The sequence below is a fragment of the Acanthisitta chloris genome, unplaced genomic scaffold, assembly GCF_000695815.1.
Source record: "Acanthisitta chloris isolate BGI_N310 unplaced genomic scaffold, ASM69581v1 scaffold355, whole genome shotgun sequence".
NCBI lineage: Eukaryota > Metazoa > Chordata > Aves > Passeriformes > Acanthisittidae > Acanthisitta > Acanthisitta chloris.
Genome location: NW_008675357.1, coordinates 37,140 through 54,184, shown reverse-complemented (window position 1 = coordinate 54,184; position 17,045 = coordinate 37,140). Strand labels below are relative to the sequence as shown.

General features: G+C 37.9%; 1 protein-coding gene across 1 annotated transcript in view; it reads left to right on the top strand.

The window, feature by feature from the left end:
* GRM5 (glutamate receptor, metabotropic 5) overlaps positions 1-7,601 on the top strand; it is a 255,586-nt gene extending 247,985 nt beyond the window's left edge. The window contains exon 11 of the mRNA XM_009075716.1: positions 6,779-7,601. Coding sequence (XP_009073964.1) covers positions 6,779-7,601 — 823 coding nt within the window. The remainder of the gene's footprint in view (positions 1-6,778) is intronic.
* The last annotated feature ends 9,444 nt before the right edge of the window (positions 7,602-17,045 follow it).

Below are 17,045 nucleotides of genomic sequence, written 5' to 3'. Positions count from 1 at the left end.
AAGTCCCATGTACAAAAAATACTTCTCTAATTATTTATCAGGTATACCAAACATCTAAAATTCCTCCAATTGTATGCTCTTTGCAGAGCACAGAAGTCAAATCAACCCTTGACTCTGGAGATAAAACAGGCAAAGCTAAATCTTTTTTTTATACTTCTTTTTTTTCTTTTTTTTTTTTTGTGTATGTGTTCATGTTGTGGTGGGGGTTTTATGTGCACTGCTTGTACTCCTGATTTCAGGGTCAGGTAAGGCAATGGTTCCTATTTTTCCCAGTTTCCATTTCATACCTTTAGCAATGAAAACAATGAAAAATCATGTTGACTAAGCAATGTTGAAAACACCCCAGAGTGTTCTGCATCAGGAAGCAGAACTCACAGTTCAAGAGGTGTCATTGTCCTCTCTCCATCTGTGAATAGAATGTTCCAGTGTAGCAGAGATATGCTCAGAGGCACTTGAAATGGCATTTTTTGGACAAAAAGCAAAACTGAGCAATAGCTACCTTAATTAACAATTGCAATGAGGTCACAGTAATAGAGGAAAGAAGTTACATCTGATACCAGGATCATTTTTGCATTTGGGGTGATGATAATAGGTGTACTAGAAATGTTTTATTCAGATACCAGACACTTCATTTCCTGCTGTAACCAGGCACACTGCTGAAGGACCTGCCAGCATTAACATCACTGCCGGTGGCACTGGAAGGTCATTGACAAAGGTTCTGTCCATCAGTGCTCTCTCACTTTGTAGTCTCTTTCATCCCCATATATTAAAGTCATTTATATAAATGTCAGCTGGGATTTTCATGAGGAAAGGATTTATCAACAGATTACAGTTTGTGGAGTAATATAAATAATTGCTCTTCTTGACAATAGAAAACTACTCTGAAAAATAATTTCAATATATATGGCTTACTTCTAGAACTCAGGAGAGGACAAAATGAATGTTTTGCCCTGTATCATTCCTCTTTTCTGTTTTGTTGTTATTTATCTGCATAGAACAAGGCACATGAGAATAATTTGAGCTAAATAACTCAAGTGATATATCACTAGCAGGTTATTTGTGTGCGGCAGAACTGGCTTTCACCCAGGGAAACAATTACATAGGCATGTAGAGGTTTTCTTAGAAGCTATTTAAAATGAGAGGAATAGCAACAACATAAAGCATTATAGTGGTAGAACTGACTCAGTTTAGAAAGTTTAAGCTTCTGAATCCAGTTTTAGCCACTCTAGCAGGTTGTCCTATGGTGCCAGGAGAAACTGTGACTTAGTTCTTCATACAGGTATACTGGAGTTCACCACTTGAATCACTTATTTCATTTCAGTGTTTTTAGCATGTTGCAAGGCACTTGCATTATCCCAAGGATTAAGAACTAGGGTCACTACAAACAAAAGGAATAATTATCTGAGGTTGCAAGTGACAAGATGAAAGAAAATACATATTTGCCCCTGCTTGCATGCAACACAGGCACACACACATCCCTTATGAAGAGTCAATTTTTATTAAATCTACAGATAGCACACAAATCCTTTTCAGGAAGAGTAATTATATCATTGAGTCTTTAATAAGGTTTCTGCAGAGGAGTCTGAAAGGCCAACAGCTTCTTACTACTTCTTTCAAATAACAAGAGTTCTCTTTGGCAGAAAGTTATATGGGCTGAGCCAAGTGCAGAAGTTTATTCTGCTTACCATTGACAGCTGCTTCTGGGGATAACACAGAAAGACTTCTCCCTTATAGACAGGAGAAGTCTGCACAATGTTGGAGCAATATAGTAACTATGTCAGCTTCTTAAGAAACAAGATATCGCTTCAAGTTTGAATGCAACACTTCAGCCACTGGAACATCAAAGTGTAAATTTACTGCCAATTTTAGGTCTATAAAATTTAGACCAGTGTTCTGAAATATGAACTTTCATTCATGGACTTATAAATTTAAGAATTTGTAATAATTCCTTATTATAGTCATGTAAGAACAGATTACAAACAGATCATACAAGTATCCAGGCAGTTTTTGTCCAGTGTCTGTTTTCAGTTGTATCATTCCAAATCTGGAATCAGATACTGATATTATAGGTGATAGAGAACAAAAATTCCCATACATTTTTGTATTAATCTCTGATGATTCCTCATGTATTCCAGTTTCCACTGGTGAATAATACTATGTAGCTATGCATTCTAAGCTCTCTCAGATAATAATGAATTCCTTCATTTTGAACTGATTTTCCTATTTCAGTTCAAGATATTAAGAAGAGAATAAGTGTCTTTTTTTCAAATTACATATCCTTTCAGTAACTGTTCCCAATACTAGTCCCTGGGCTCTCATTATCAGAATTAATTTTAGCAACTTGAGGTAATTAATGAGAATGGTACCCTTGCTAAAATATGAGAGTTTTCAGCTGCTGTGTCTTTCAGTTCCTCTTCCTGTTTTTCATTTTTTCTGCATTTTGAAGGATCTCACAAAACACATTCACTTTAATACCATCAGATTAAAGTAATACTGGTGTTAGAGCTATGCACCATCTCATAGATAATCATAACACAGAGGAAGAAATGCTGAAACAAAACTTCTTCTACCTCAACCAAAAAGAAAAAGACAAAGTGATTTACTGGAGACAGAAAAACCATGTGTAAAGGAAGAAGAATATTTTTTTATAACACCTAAGTGTACAAAAAGCAGTTAATGCCTCTTATGAATACAGAACAAAACACTAAAGACAAAACTCAAGTGTTTCTAAAAAGATTAAGTAAGGGAAGAAAATAAAAAACCAATACTAATTGCTATTCTGTCATCAAGTGGACAACTATAGAAGAAATACTTGAAATATCAGAGACTTCAAAAGCTCTCTCATTTATACCAATTTCATTTCATTATATCATGGTAGGACTAGCAGGCTGGGAAAAACCCAGGCTACCAAAATCAAAGCAGCTTTTAGTAAATAGGCTGGAGAAACAATTAGTGTGATTGGCTCTGAGGAAATCCCTCTTGTGCACAAAGCTGAGCCTAATTAACCTATAGTAAAATAATTTTTTTTAAAATGTGCTGCAAAAGACTTTGTTTTACCAAAAAACTCCCCACATTTCTAACATTTTGGCATCACAGATTGGAATTTGCTGCACTCTGCTCTCCTGAATTCAGTGCAATGTGCCCGCAGAAAAGCAGAGTAAGGTAAAAAAATGTGTATTCAGCCAAACTTTGCAGTGGAATTCCTGTTGGAGCTCAAAAGTGTAATTCTTCTGTTCTCATCTGAGAGAGTCAAAATCTGCTTACAAGAAAACTCTTAAAATTTCACTGACTTAAAATTTCCATTCATCAAAGAGTCAAGGCAGAGCTGGACATAGTAAATGTAAACAATTCCATCAGCAGACATCCTAGTCTATGTCTCTGATCTATCTTTATTTCTCCATTATTAAATCGTGTGCATTGCAGTGGTTTTGTTACCTGGACGGAGTAGTAATATACAGTTACAGCAGGATCTTAAAGTATTATCAATTTATCTCTAATGCAATTTCATACCAATATAAGAGAACAGAACACACTCCTTTCACAAGGGTGATAAACCTCATCCCAGTGTTGACTGTAGTAAGTAAGTGCAGCACAATAAAGCAGATGATATGTTTCTGACCTAATGATTCCAATTATTGCTGGGCAGGCTACTAGGATTTTAACTATAGGATATTCGTTACGGATAAATCATAGCATTGTAAAGGTTGGAAAAGACTTCCAAGTCACTGAGTGCAGTGATTTACCCAACACCACCATGCTCTTTGCTAAATCATGTCCCCAAGCGCCACATCCACATGTTTTTTGAACACTTCCAGGGATGCTGTTTCTACCAGTTCCTTGGGCAGCCTGTTCAATGTCTGACCACCCTTTCAGTGAATGTACTTGCTTCCTATCCAGCTTTTTATATGAAGGAATTTGCAATGAATAATGGTCAACTCTTTCAGGCTTTTGCACAAAATTTACTTCAAACAGACATTGAGCCTACTTCATAACCCTAGGATCTCCACAAGAGCCACATGTTCAGCTTGATTTCTCTTGGACATAGTGCAAAGGCAGCGAATGAGTGCATCAGCCAAGACTGACCCAACAGCAAAATGAGATTTGAGGGGGCTGGTGACTTGCTCCACTGAAGATTTAACTGTCAGCAGCCTTTGCCCAGGGCTGGACACATCCTGATTTCATCCTTTGTTTCTCCAGGCTTTTCAGCCTCATATCCCTCCTTAATAATTGTTTATGTAACTGTGACCAGGAAGGGAACAACATGTTCTCTTCACAACCTCTTACAATCTGACCTTCAGTCAATGAATATGCCTGCATGTATTTAGTGCTGATGTACACACTTAAAGCAGTAGGGTTTGAACATCTGGACTAAGCCAGTGCTTGAAGTCAGGAGTGTTAGAATATACCTATTTCTTTGGACAAGTGTTTCTATTTGCGTTGCCTAATCCTTCACATTAATGGCATTTATTTCACCTCTGTGGCAAACAAGCCTGTCACAGATCCCTCTAATACCTCACCAGGAGGACATTCAGGACTGGAACTAGGCCCTCTCTTTCTGTCTGATCAAAGTTACAAGTGCCAGATCACTCTGCCTCCTGGTCCAGCTCAAACTCAGGAGAATCTGGGACAAGGTCTCATGGTCATCATACCAGAACTAGAGGCAAGATCTCATCTGCCAGAGGATCCAAATCCTGCTTCTGTTGTTGGCACTGAGCTACTACTGAGCTCAGGACTCAGCATGATCAAGGAGCCAGGGCTCTCAAACAGTTCTCAACACCCTCTGGGTATATGTTTCAGGGAGAGAAGCACATAGTCCTCAGAAGGAACAGTTTTCCTCTAGAAGACATTAGTTCCTGTTTGGCCCAGAATTGCATCCACAGAGATGCAAAGAGTCAAACTGATCAGTGCTACATGGTAGATTTTGCTTTTTTTTTTTTTTTGCTCTGATTGAGATACAACAGAAGGAAGGGATTATCTGAACAGCATGTTACAACTCACCAGCTGTTCTGCCTGGTATTATTTGGGGTAGGGGCCTAACAGCCAACTTCCAAGATCTCGATAACATCCTGGTGATCACTGCAGCAAAGAGGTGAGCCCTTATGTACTAGCACAGATCATCTCCCAGTTTACCTTCACTTAAAGTACCCATTGACTTACATTGTGTTTGTCCACTGGATTCTGTCATGCTGCTTTTGAAGGGGAAAGCTGTTGACATATGTTGTGTTACATGATCCATCATAATTCCATGTAATATAATCATGGATATGAAACCACAAGAAGGTTTTGTTTAAACTTGGCACACAACTTTTTTTGATAGATGACTGAAAGAGCTATTAAATTGATAATGTGGGACAAGCCTCTACACAAAGGCTAGTATAAAGTCATCTGTGTTTAGTAAACTATGTGTTTTGCAAACTGTTACACTGCAGGCTAACATTAGAGTGTATCTATTGCAGACACAAACAACAAATTTGTGATACTGTGCCAGGGTCTTCAGTGTGTTGTCATTTCAAAATCCCAAATGGCTATAGCAAATGTTTTGGAAACCAAAGTGAATTGTCTGAAGTTCTGCTGCATTTTATATATATATCATGTTTATTTGTATGTGGAGGCTGGTTTTCCTGTTGACATAATTTTGGAATCATTTTCTTTTTCAGCTAAGAAATATTTCTAATGGTCTTCTTTAATTCCAAGAACTATAGGTTAATGTATGTGCAAACACCAGCTTACCAGCGTGAGGAAGATGTAAAAGGAAAGGAGTAGTTTCATATTATGTGTTTAAAGCTGCCACGGCTGGCTTTTCTTAGGTAACAAGAGAAGAAAAATAAGCAACTTTCATAAAGAGCAGAGTATGATGGGATATGAAGAGAATTTACCCAAGAGGACTCATTTTGCAGAGGAGTGGAGTGAAATGTTTATTGTTGTCTCCAAACTCAGGTCACCATGAGGATCTGATTGCATAGCTTGTCAGTATTTCTTTCCTACTAGGAACATGGTTTCATTCTCTGAGCTGACCTGCAAGTAAAAAAAAGAAAATTATTTTTTAATCTAGTATTGGCTAACTTACCAAATACCTTGATGAAGAAGAAATCATGCATTAGAAGTGTCTCTCCACCCACAACCAGTATAGCCCCTTTCTGTGTATTGCTTTCAGTACTTCCAAGAACTGGGAAACAAACAGATTTTTTTTGTCCCCAGCCGTAACAGACTATGCTTTTCCATCTCTCAGTCTACACTCCCTGCCCCATACCAGGAATCCATGTCCAGAACCCTACACCAAGCTCCTTAGCACTGAATGTTCTCAGGCCAGCCTATACACCTGCCCCCTGCAATCCAGCCAGTATAGGTCTTTCACTCATTCTCTTCCAGTGTTTACTTCTTCCTCACTCCTCCATCTGTCCCTCAGTCCCACATCCGCTTTTCCTGACACCAATACAACAGAAGGGATGCCATCAAGTTTCTCCCTCTCCCAAGATGGACACTGCCTATGTCCCAAGGGTAACAACAGAGGGGTCAACAGTGCCCATGAACTAGCTCAGAATAAGTCATGGCTAGATGCAAAACTGCCCTGTGAAATGAGCTAGCACACTGCTGGTTTTCCTAGCACATATAGGTATAAATGATACATATACATTGCATTAGATATAAATATAAATGCAATTACAGTCACCTTTATGATGAATATAAGCTCTGAGATACCATATACCCATGGTATAGGTACAGTGATTATATTTTCAACTTTGATGCAAGTTACCATTTTATCTCATTCTGTTTACAGCTCTAATGGGAAATCAGTTTCCTGGGCTCAGAATGAGAAAAGCACCCGAGGAGCACACCTTTGGCAGCGGTTGTCAGTCCACATCAACAAAAAAGAGAATCCCAATCAAACTGCAGTGATCAAGCCTTTTCCTAAAAGCACAGATAGTAGCCGACATAGTAGCAGCGCTACATTTCCTGAGGCTAGTGCCAAAACACTTTACGAGGTTTCAGAAGCCGAAGAGCAATACCCAGCTCAGTACCGACCACAGACTCCCTCACCTATCAGCACCTTGAGCCACAGAACTGCCTCTGTTAGCCGAACAGAAGATGATGCCCCTACCTTCCAGTCAGAACCTCCTCAGCGAAGTAGCTCCTCTCAAGGTTCCCTCATGGAGCAAATCAGTAGTGTGGTTACTCGCTTTACAGCCAATATCAGTGAGCTGAACAATATGATGCTTTCAACACCCAGTCCAGGGACAGTGGTGGCTGCTCCTCTCTGCTCTTCATACCTGATTCCACGGGAAATCCAGCTCCCTACAACAATGACCACACTTGCAGAGATTCAACCACTTCCAGCTATTGAAGTCAACGGCGCTTCACAGTCTGCAAGGAAACCTTCAAATGATAGCATCAAAGAAGGCACTTCAGAGACCCCATCAGCCAAGCAAGACCTGGAGGAGTTGGTAGCTTTAACTCCTCCTTCTCCTTTTAGAGACTCCATCGATTCTGGAAGTGCATCTCCCAGCTCTCCAGTTTCTGAATCGGCTCTCTGTATCCCGTCCTCCCCTAAGTATGACACACTCCTCATCAGAGATTATACTCAAAGTTCTTCTTCGCTGTGAATGTAGTTCAAGACAACATTGGATCTCAGCAACTACAAGCAAGTAGTGAGTGAGGGGACAGCCAAGCCTTCAAGATCTCCAGTGTTTACGCAGACAAAGTGAGAGGTGTTGGGTCATCTTGTGAGAAATGGAGGGGAAGAAGAGGAATTACTTGAGAAGTGGAAACATCAGATTAATTATGCTGATTCAAAGACAAAATGACTCTTGGCAGATTATCGTGGCCTTAAAAAAACATGGGCTTTTCAGAAACACTGAATCTATTTTTGAGGGCTTATAAGGAGTCTGTTAATCCAGTTACATACCAAGTGCTTTGCTTTAGTATTACAATGAACTGTGTGTACATTATACGGGGCAGGGGGGAAACTAGATTGTAAACAACTGTACAATGGTTTGTTTGTTTACTCTGATTCCTCACCCAGAAATGAACCTTGATCTTTTATCAAGAATAGAAGACCAAACATTGAATGTACATTTTCTAACAGACTCAAATCTGGGACCAACCTGTCAAGCTTTCTTTCTTTTTTTTTTTTTCTATGAAGATCTCAAAAAGCAGTAATGTATGTTCAATAACTACAAAACCTTTTGCTGAAGAATATTGTGTCCGTGATACATTACACGTGGATAACACTAAGCTGAGGCTTTGCTGTGAGTGACTGCAATACAGAGGGCTTTACAAGTGACTTCTCAAACAACGTATTTGTTTATGAAATTCTCTTCAATCAGTATCAAAAGTTCAATTTGTTAACATTGGATGCACCTTCACAGCAACAAAACCCAAGGAAGATTTCCTGACTATTTCACCATGTTGCCAACTAATAATGAAGTAGCAAAAAATATTTTCTGGAGTACTGTTTTGTAATTCCCTTATCAGGGCAAGTTGTTGAGGTGAATATTCTCTTTCTAGCAGCACTACCAAGCTATATCATAGCTGCATTCCCTACTGAAATTAACACATTTTTATGGACGTTCTTATGCTAACATTACAAGTTAAAATACTTACTCAGATTCCCATTATCTTGCTGGTAAGGAACAGGTAAACACCCTAAGGATTTTCTCCATACTTTGAATAACAGAATTCCAGGAGATCAGTTTGGATTATGACAAATGCTGTCAGTGGAAATGTTGTCATAATTATAATTAATATATATCGGGAAAAAACCCTGTGCCAAAGCCTGCTTAGAGGTGATTTAGCTACTCTTTAATAAGCAACAATTTTAACCTTTATTTAGCTGCTAATACCTTGCAGCTATGAACTGTGACAAAAAAAAAATGAAAAAAAAGAAAAAAATACTTTCAAAGCAATACAGAGTAAAGGTTAAAACAGAGAAGACCTATTGAGATATGAACCAACAGAGTCTTGCTTTGTTTCTTAGCAACTCACAGAAGAAGCAAGGGGATTCCTCATATTTTTTTTCCTATATCAAGGTAGTTTAGTGCACTTCATACTGTCACAGCACTTTTTTAATACAGGCAGGGAAGAGTTTTAAAGTTTGAATAGAAGCTAAATAACTTTTGATAGGTGTAGTTACATAGAACTTGCAAGTCAGACCCTAAACGCACACTGTATTGGCTCTCTCCTTCACGACATAGCTGTCCTCAGGTGCCAAACTTCTATGAGTTTGTTTTATTTTATTTAAGGATATTATGAAGCGGAGTGATGTACTTCAATTCAAAGTTGAGTTGATGGAGCCTTACATAAAAGACAGCTTCAAGGAAGGGAGCCGTGAAATAAGGCTGCTATGTTTCAGTTTCAAAACCTTGAGATCTTATTTCTTTGAAGATAACGAATATTTTGTAGTCAAAATTCATACCTCTTTTTGCTCCCTCATGTCCAAATAATAAATATTTGAACAAAAAAAAAAGATGAAAGCACATTACCATACTTCAGCAAAGAGCCTTTGCTATTCCTTTGGGATGCTAGTTTCACCATTATGTGCTGCACCCCAATTTGCTGCTCAACAATGTTTTAAAAAGAAAACTAATAGATGACTGAATCCAGACCAGCACCAAACAGAGCTACTCTAGTGACTCTGTATGTCCTGAGCAAGGCAGTCTGGGCCTGCTTATTTTGCCAGGTACAGTTGTTTATTAGGTATGCCTACAGCATGAACAGGCAGGTCACAAAACAGATCTACTCCAGAAGGCAGATAAATACACTAAGTCATGCCTGTAGGTCCTTGTTGCTTATATGTAGTTCTTGCCTCCTTGCACAACTGATTAGCACAGATTCAGTTCTGTGCAACTGTATGGTTTCCAGGTTAGAGCTCAGTTTTGCCCTCTTGGTTCACAGTACTAGCATGTCTCATCATTCCCTAGTTGCCCATGTCTTTAAGAGAAAGCATCCTCTGTCACAGGTTACAACCAACATTTAAGGGAAGAGCATGCCCAATCAGTCTGTGACACAAACATTCTCATTTAGGGAGTCTTAAATGTTGTTCATGGAATATTTACATGATTGTATATGTCTCCCATCAGTGCAATATTGTTTTGATATAAACAGAGTGTACCGAGATAGTTAATGTGAATTTCAAAGGGATTCTATTACAACCTGTTCTTTCATGAACTGTTGACCAATGTCTTTACATGAACATTCTCTACATCATTTTAGGTGTCCACTTATGTAGTCTTTTCTTATGGTGGTGGACAATTAATATTAGTGTATTCATGCTAAAATCTGTGGGTTTCACTGTACTGTGAAATAATCTTCAGTGGAAATATAAAAACCTTTTCTTAAATACAAAATTAGCAAAAAGGAGTGAGAAACAGAAACTGTCAAACTCAGCATAAATATACCTCTTCTGCTCACAAACTGCAATTCTGCACCATCCTGGCCATAGCTATTGCTCAGAGCTTCCTGACAACTTTCATATATATTGCCAAGATGATATAGGTATGCAGATGCACCACGTGACCACACATACAAAAACCCCATCAATCTAACACCAGAATGCACCTAAGACCCTAATGTTATGCAACCCAATTTTAAACACTTTTGCTCACATTCAGTTTGGGAGGAGTAGTATCTTTTGCATATCTATTAGCCACAGCAGAAATTTCAATGTGACAAGTATTAAAGGGTGGGCCCTGTGGGCCCTGCTGAGATAGTATCCTCTTGCAGTCAGTCTTTTTTTAATGAAGGTTAGTGGTATTTAAAGAAAGCAGAATCCATTTTAATTGTACAGACCTCATATGATGTGTTTGGATTTCAGCAAAGGGAGGAAAAGGCTTTTGGAGAAGGCAACGATTGTGTTATGCCTCTAGTAATAACTCAAATGAGCCTAGTGGGATATCTGGAAGACTGGAAAGTTCTTTGAGAGAAGCCAATGGCTTTGACACAAGAGAAAAGAAAATTATGAATGACAGGCATCATGATTTCATTACGTTGTTTGTATGCTAGTCTCTGTTTAGGACATTAAGCTATAATGGCAGGGTTTTTTCAGACACAAATGAAGTAGTTACAACCATGAACACTTTCCAGTCTAACTAAAGAATGTGCAAATACCAACTGAATGGCTTGAATTTGCCTTGCAATTAGTGCTGCTGCCAGAAAGGGAATTAAAAGAGTTGTAACTACTGTCATTGTTGACCACAGAGACCTCAACGAATCACTCATTTCTTTTGTGCTTGAGGCCAACCCTGAAGAGTTAAGGTGTAAACATGTCTGGTTCTATGCTTTTGAAATAAAGTGAATCACTCTGGCAGGCCAGTTGGGGAAAACTCTTTGCAATACTGAAGAAGAACTGAATTTTTTAATTGGCTCTGAAGTATAATTGCATGACTTTGGAGATGTGCTTCCTTGTACTTCTATCTGAACATTCGGTGCCTAGACTCATACAGATACCTTAGACCAGAGATTTTTAGATCATGGTCCACAAAGCACTTGCAGATGTTTCATGAAAGCCTGGTTGATCACAAGGTGCTGGTTTCTTCCATTGATTTCCAGTACAAAAGTGAACTAGAAGGTAAATGCTAATAAAAAGATAGTAATAATAAAACAACAGAAGTAACAATAAAGCAAAAATAATAAGTTTCCACAGATACCTTAGACCAGAGATTTTTAGATCATGGTCCACAAAGCACTTGCAGATGTTTCATGAAAGCCTGGTTGATCACAAGGTGCTGGTTTCTTCCATTGATTTCCAGTACAAAAGTGAACTAGAAGGTAAATGCTAATAAAAAGATAGTAATAATAAAACAACAGAAGTAACAATAAAGCAAAAATAATAAGTTTCCAAAGCAAACAAAAAAAAAAAAAAAAAAAAAGTTATGTTAGCTTGCTTGGATGTTTATTCAGTTGCTGTGTTTGCAAAAGGAAAACTTTGTGATCAAAACTGGGAGAAAAAGATCTTCAAACAGAGTAAATGAGAAGGAGTTCACCTGGGAATGGTTTTTTTAGAGTGTGCAAGATCAAACTGAAAGATAGCATAGCTGTAGGTGTAAGTTCTGCAGAGGAAAGTGCACAACCTTGCTATTCTGCTTAATACATATTTTATGAGGTGAGAGGAGAAAAGATGACAACAACCAACAGCATACAAAAAATCAGTTCCTTAGGGAAATCAGAGCACTATGCTTAGAATTAATAATGTGACCATAACTTTTGTATTGTATTGGAGAGCAGTGTCAAGGCTGACCGAAAAAAAAAAAAGGACTCTGGTGCCTAAAGTTAGATTTTCAGTAGAAATTAATATTCACATTTAAAGCTCAATTTTAAAACCACTATTCAACTGCCACCTTACTCAGACATCTAGCATTGTAAGTCCACGTATGCTCAGAAGCACCTTGATCTTCACGCATCTAAGGACCTTTGCACCTAACTCAGGCTAAAACCCATCAAGGATCCAGAAAACAGCAGTTCCTAGGTTAATATCCCATGTATATTATGAGTCAGTATACAGAACGCACAGTACATAGACATCAGGATCATACTTCCTAAAAAATGGAGAAGAAATCATGCTTTGTTTTAAAGGTGTGAGTCTGGTTATGCTGCTGTTTTTACGATAGCCTTGAGGTTACAGCAGTCAGGTAGAAGACAAGAGACCTGAATTCAGGCCCTACCATTGTCAGAGGTGATAAAAACTTCCTTCTGGCTGGAAAGTGCTCTAACAACTCAGTGTTGAGATATTCTCTGTTCATCTCACTAAGGTAACTTCACAGGATGGAAAAAAATTCAAGAGCCTTGCAGTAGAAAAGGAACAGCTACTGTGCAACCTGATAGGACATACACTTGATAAAATTGGAGATCCCCTATGACCATTTCATATAAAATACTTAAAAAAATCTCTGGAGCAGGACCAGACAAGTACAAAGAAACAGAGATAACCTTTTGTCCGTGCTATGTATTGGCTAAAAAAACCTGCTAAATGCTTTTCTGAAAAGTGTTTTAGTGACAGGGTTGGAGGATGTGCCCTTACATAACCTTGTGTCTACAACCATCTTACCTTCCATCTGGAGTTCTCAGACCCCTCCATGGAAAGGAGAGGCTGACTCTTCTTGGCTAGGTGAAGATCTAAACTCGGGGTTCCCACTTCTCTGAGACTGCAGGAAAAAGAGGGACTCTCACTTTCCTCCAGCCATCTTTTACACAGGTGTCCCACCTTTGAAACAAAAGCTATAACCATGTCCAAAAATCAGATTTTCTGTGCATTGCATTTCCATACTGGCTTGAGTAGAGTAATCCTGGACATCTCTTTCCTTGCTACTTTGTTTTCCTGGGGAACTAACTGTTCTCACAAACTCCACAGCAAGGTTAGACATTTAATCAAGGTTCTGACCTCCACACTAGAGCCAAAAAAGCTATGTATTACACTGCATAACTTTAAGTGCTGAAGTCCTTTACTGGCAATGGCCCTTAATCTATTGAGGTCAACGGAATAGCTCAATAGTAAAGAAAACAGTAAGGAAAATCAAAGTTGGATAGTGGCCAATGAAGTCTAGATCTTGGCTATTTGCTTCTGCCGAGAATGATAATGACAGGATGTTCTTCCCACATTCTTTTGAATCAAAGAGCAGATGGATTTTACTAGGTTCATTGGTGAATAGTACCTTCCCACCATTCTACTTTATCATTAATACTCTATCTGGTATTCCAATAAGAAAATCATGCTCTGACTAAATGTGTTAAGGGATGTGTAAAAACATGTTTGAAAACAAGAAACAGGTCACAGTGTTCTGGCAGTTTCATGAATCTCATCAAAGGAAGTCAATACTCTTCATGAACAAGAAATCATTCATCTGCTACCCATTTCAGTGTGCATTGCATGTTGTAAAGACTTCAGTTGAATTATCTGAATTTGCTTTTTTTGCGGTGATTTATTATTATATCCTCTGTTCAAATCTCTGCAATTGCCACTTACAATTTCATACTGTGAAAAGGAAAAGAGATACAGACCAATGAAGCATAAAGGTAAGTAAAAAATTCATCTGAGTGATGAATTGGTGTATATGGCTGGTTTTGTCTCATCTGAGTAATGACAGTACTAACAAACAATAATCATTAAGTCACTCCAATTTGCCAAATGGGAACAAATATACCATGTATATTACATGTACTAATAGGATTATATGGCAGCTGCTGGTGGTATTTGTAATTAGAAATCTATATAGAATATAGATGTTTTAGAGAGACGGTGCCAATTCCAAAAGATTTGTGTGGGCTACGAGTGCTTGTAATTTTTTTTAATTTGCTAATAACTTATGAAGAACTGGTTTCAAACATTCTGTGAGCGTTTGTTCTTTTTTATGTTGTTGCTGCTTATACTATTAAAAAATAGAGAATGTAAAGTTATTATTTTGACGTGAACTGAAAATGATTTTTCATAAAATTTAACATTTTTATCAGCTTTGGTTTTGCTTTCTACCTGTACAAATGTAATTTATTTTAGCATTGAAGAATACATTTGCTTGTTTCTCAATTGTCTACATCATGTTATAGTTGGTGTTTATGTAGAGTCAGGTACTTTTTGAACAGTATTAAAAATCTTCTGTGATATGATTGAAAACTGGATTTTTTTTTCTCTGAAATACTTTCAGCTACATTTTTCGTGCATTTTACTGCAAGCCAGGTGTGCCTATACACAAACTCTTCAATGAGAATCTTTCTCTCTCTCTCTGTTGTTTTAAAGGATTAACTCAACATTAATGCTATCATAGTTACATACCATCTTAGTATAGTTTCATCTTTCTCTTTTGAAGCAAACACAATCTCATTGATGGTGTGTATATGGATTTTCAGGTTGAGAAGAAGTAGTATAATAATCCAGTCTTGACCAACAGAAAACAAAGCTGTTCAATTGAGAATTCATATACCAATAAATCATTTTTATAGATGTTGTAAGAAAGCACTTTACTCCTACCATTGCAGGTTCATGTCTAATCTTGAATTTAAAAAAAATCTGATAAAATTTTCTATATCCTTTAACAATTTGGTTTGTAGTGGTCTGCCATTGTCACTGCTAGAAATCAATGCCTTATCTCAAGTCTGGCTACAATCTGTTTTCTGCCAATAGATTTTAGCTTCCTTTCCCTGCTAAATGGCAAAAACCAACAAAAAAAACCACAAAAAAAACCCAACCAAAAATCCCCAATGACAAACCCTGCAAAAACAACAAAACCCCAAAACCTCACAAACCTTCTTGTTTGGAAATCCCATCCCATTCCAAAATCTTGGAATAGTCTTAATATTCTTACATAGACTGGTGAGAACCTGGAATCATTGAACTGCATGAAGTGAAAAGCAGAATGTGCACTGCAGCACTCACAGGAAACACTATCATACACATTATTTTCTAAACACACTTTAGAGAGACTGGTGGATTGGTGAGGAATTTGGACTTAGATGAGCTTTCTTTCACATATACATATACATTTGTGATTTACTTACATTTTTTTCAGGAAAATAGCTTAAAACTAGCATCTGCTGGTATTTATTCACTTGTAAGCCAAATCTTACAATTTAGTCATTTTTTTAGCCTAAAACAAAGCAACCAGCATGCTTGTTCACTATGATTTTGTTTAACAGGGATTCAAAACTTACTTTCACATAACCTGACCACATTTAACTTCCTCCCAAAGATCAATAAAAAAAAGCTTCACTGTTAAGTGCTGCCTGAGCTTTCTCACATATGTTGTGAACAAATATATCATAGAATCACAGAACTGTTTATGTAGGAAAAGACCTTTAAGATCATGAAGTCCAAATATTAACCCAGCACTGCTAAGTCCACCACCAAGCCTTGTCCCTAAGCACAACACCTAGATGTTTTCTGAACATTTCCTGGGATGGTGATTCAACCACATTCCTTGGCAGCCTGTTCCAATGCTTAAAATATGTACCCATGTATATGAAAACAGTGAAACTGTGGATTTGCACTTGTTTGGTAATGTGAAGAGTAGGTTCAAGTGCTTGTCACAAGATTAATGTGGTGTGTTATACACACTGTGGGCTGGTGTTTGGTCCCCATGAGAGCAATTTCCAGCACATGGGTCTCCTCTATTGATCACCTTCTGCCTGAGCCACACCTGAGGCACTCCAGAGCTTCAATTATGAATACTCTTAAACATGTGTGTAAGCAACAACAATGACAATTGAATCTAAGCTTAAGAATCATTTTAGACTCACATTTAACTAACTGCGTAGACACATCTCTGATAAACCTGGAAAGGAAGGTGACAAGAGAACATAGAATCCTAAGAGTCTCAGTCCAAGACCAGGAGGACAAGATTTCTTTCCAAGTACAAGATAAACACTATAGGGTGTCCCCAAATTTAGGTGTCAATGAAAAGCTCAGAAACGAAATGCCAGCAAGGCTAAATATGAAAAGGAGATGTCCTGCATCTACGTAGAAAGAATAAAAGTAGCATATAGAATATTGAGATAAATTGACTAAGACAAATAAGGAAAAGGACACCAAAACAAAAAAATTAAGACTGCATTAGAAGTGAGATACTACTAGAAGAAAAATCATGATACTATGAATTTAGGAAGCATCTAAAAGGCCAACACAACCCTGGAGGTCTACCTGAAAGTAGACCAGTCAAAAGTGCTAAGTGCCACACCGCCATGAAGCAGACTGGACGGGAGAGCATTAAAGAGCAGGAAAGAAATACTATAAATGTTATTGAGGCCACTGGATTTCCATGCGCTGTCATACCAAAATCCTGATACAATTATAAACTGTATGAGATGCCATTATTTCCATCCAGATTCTTTTGTCACATTTCCTCTTCTGAGCCTTTATTTGATGACCAGAAAGATACTGGACAGTTAGATAATTGTGATATGAAAACCTGGCATCAAGTTAGAGCAGCAAAGTTGAAAACACAAAGACTTGCCACATTCTTCTTTGTGAAAACAAGTCTGGCAAGGACTGCCCATATGTGAATACCAAATGTCAGAGAGTGTTCAGCCAAACAGCAGGCTTCACAAAGCTTCATCTTAAAGCAACA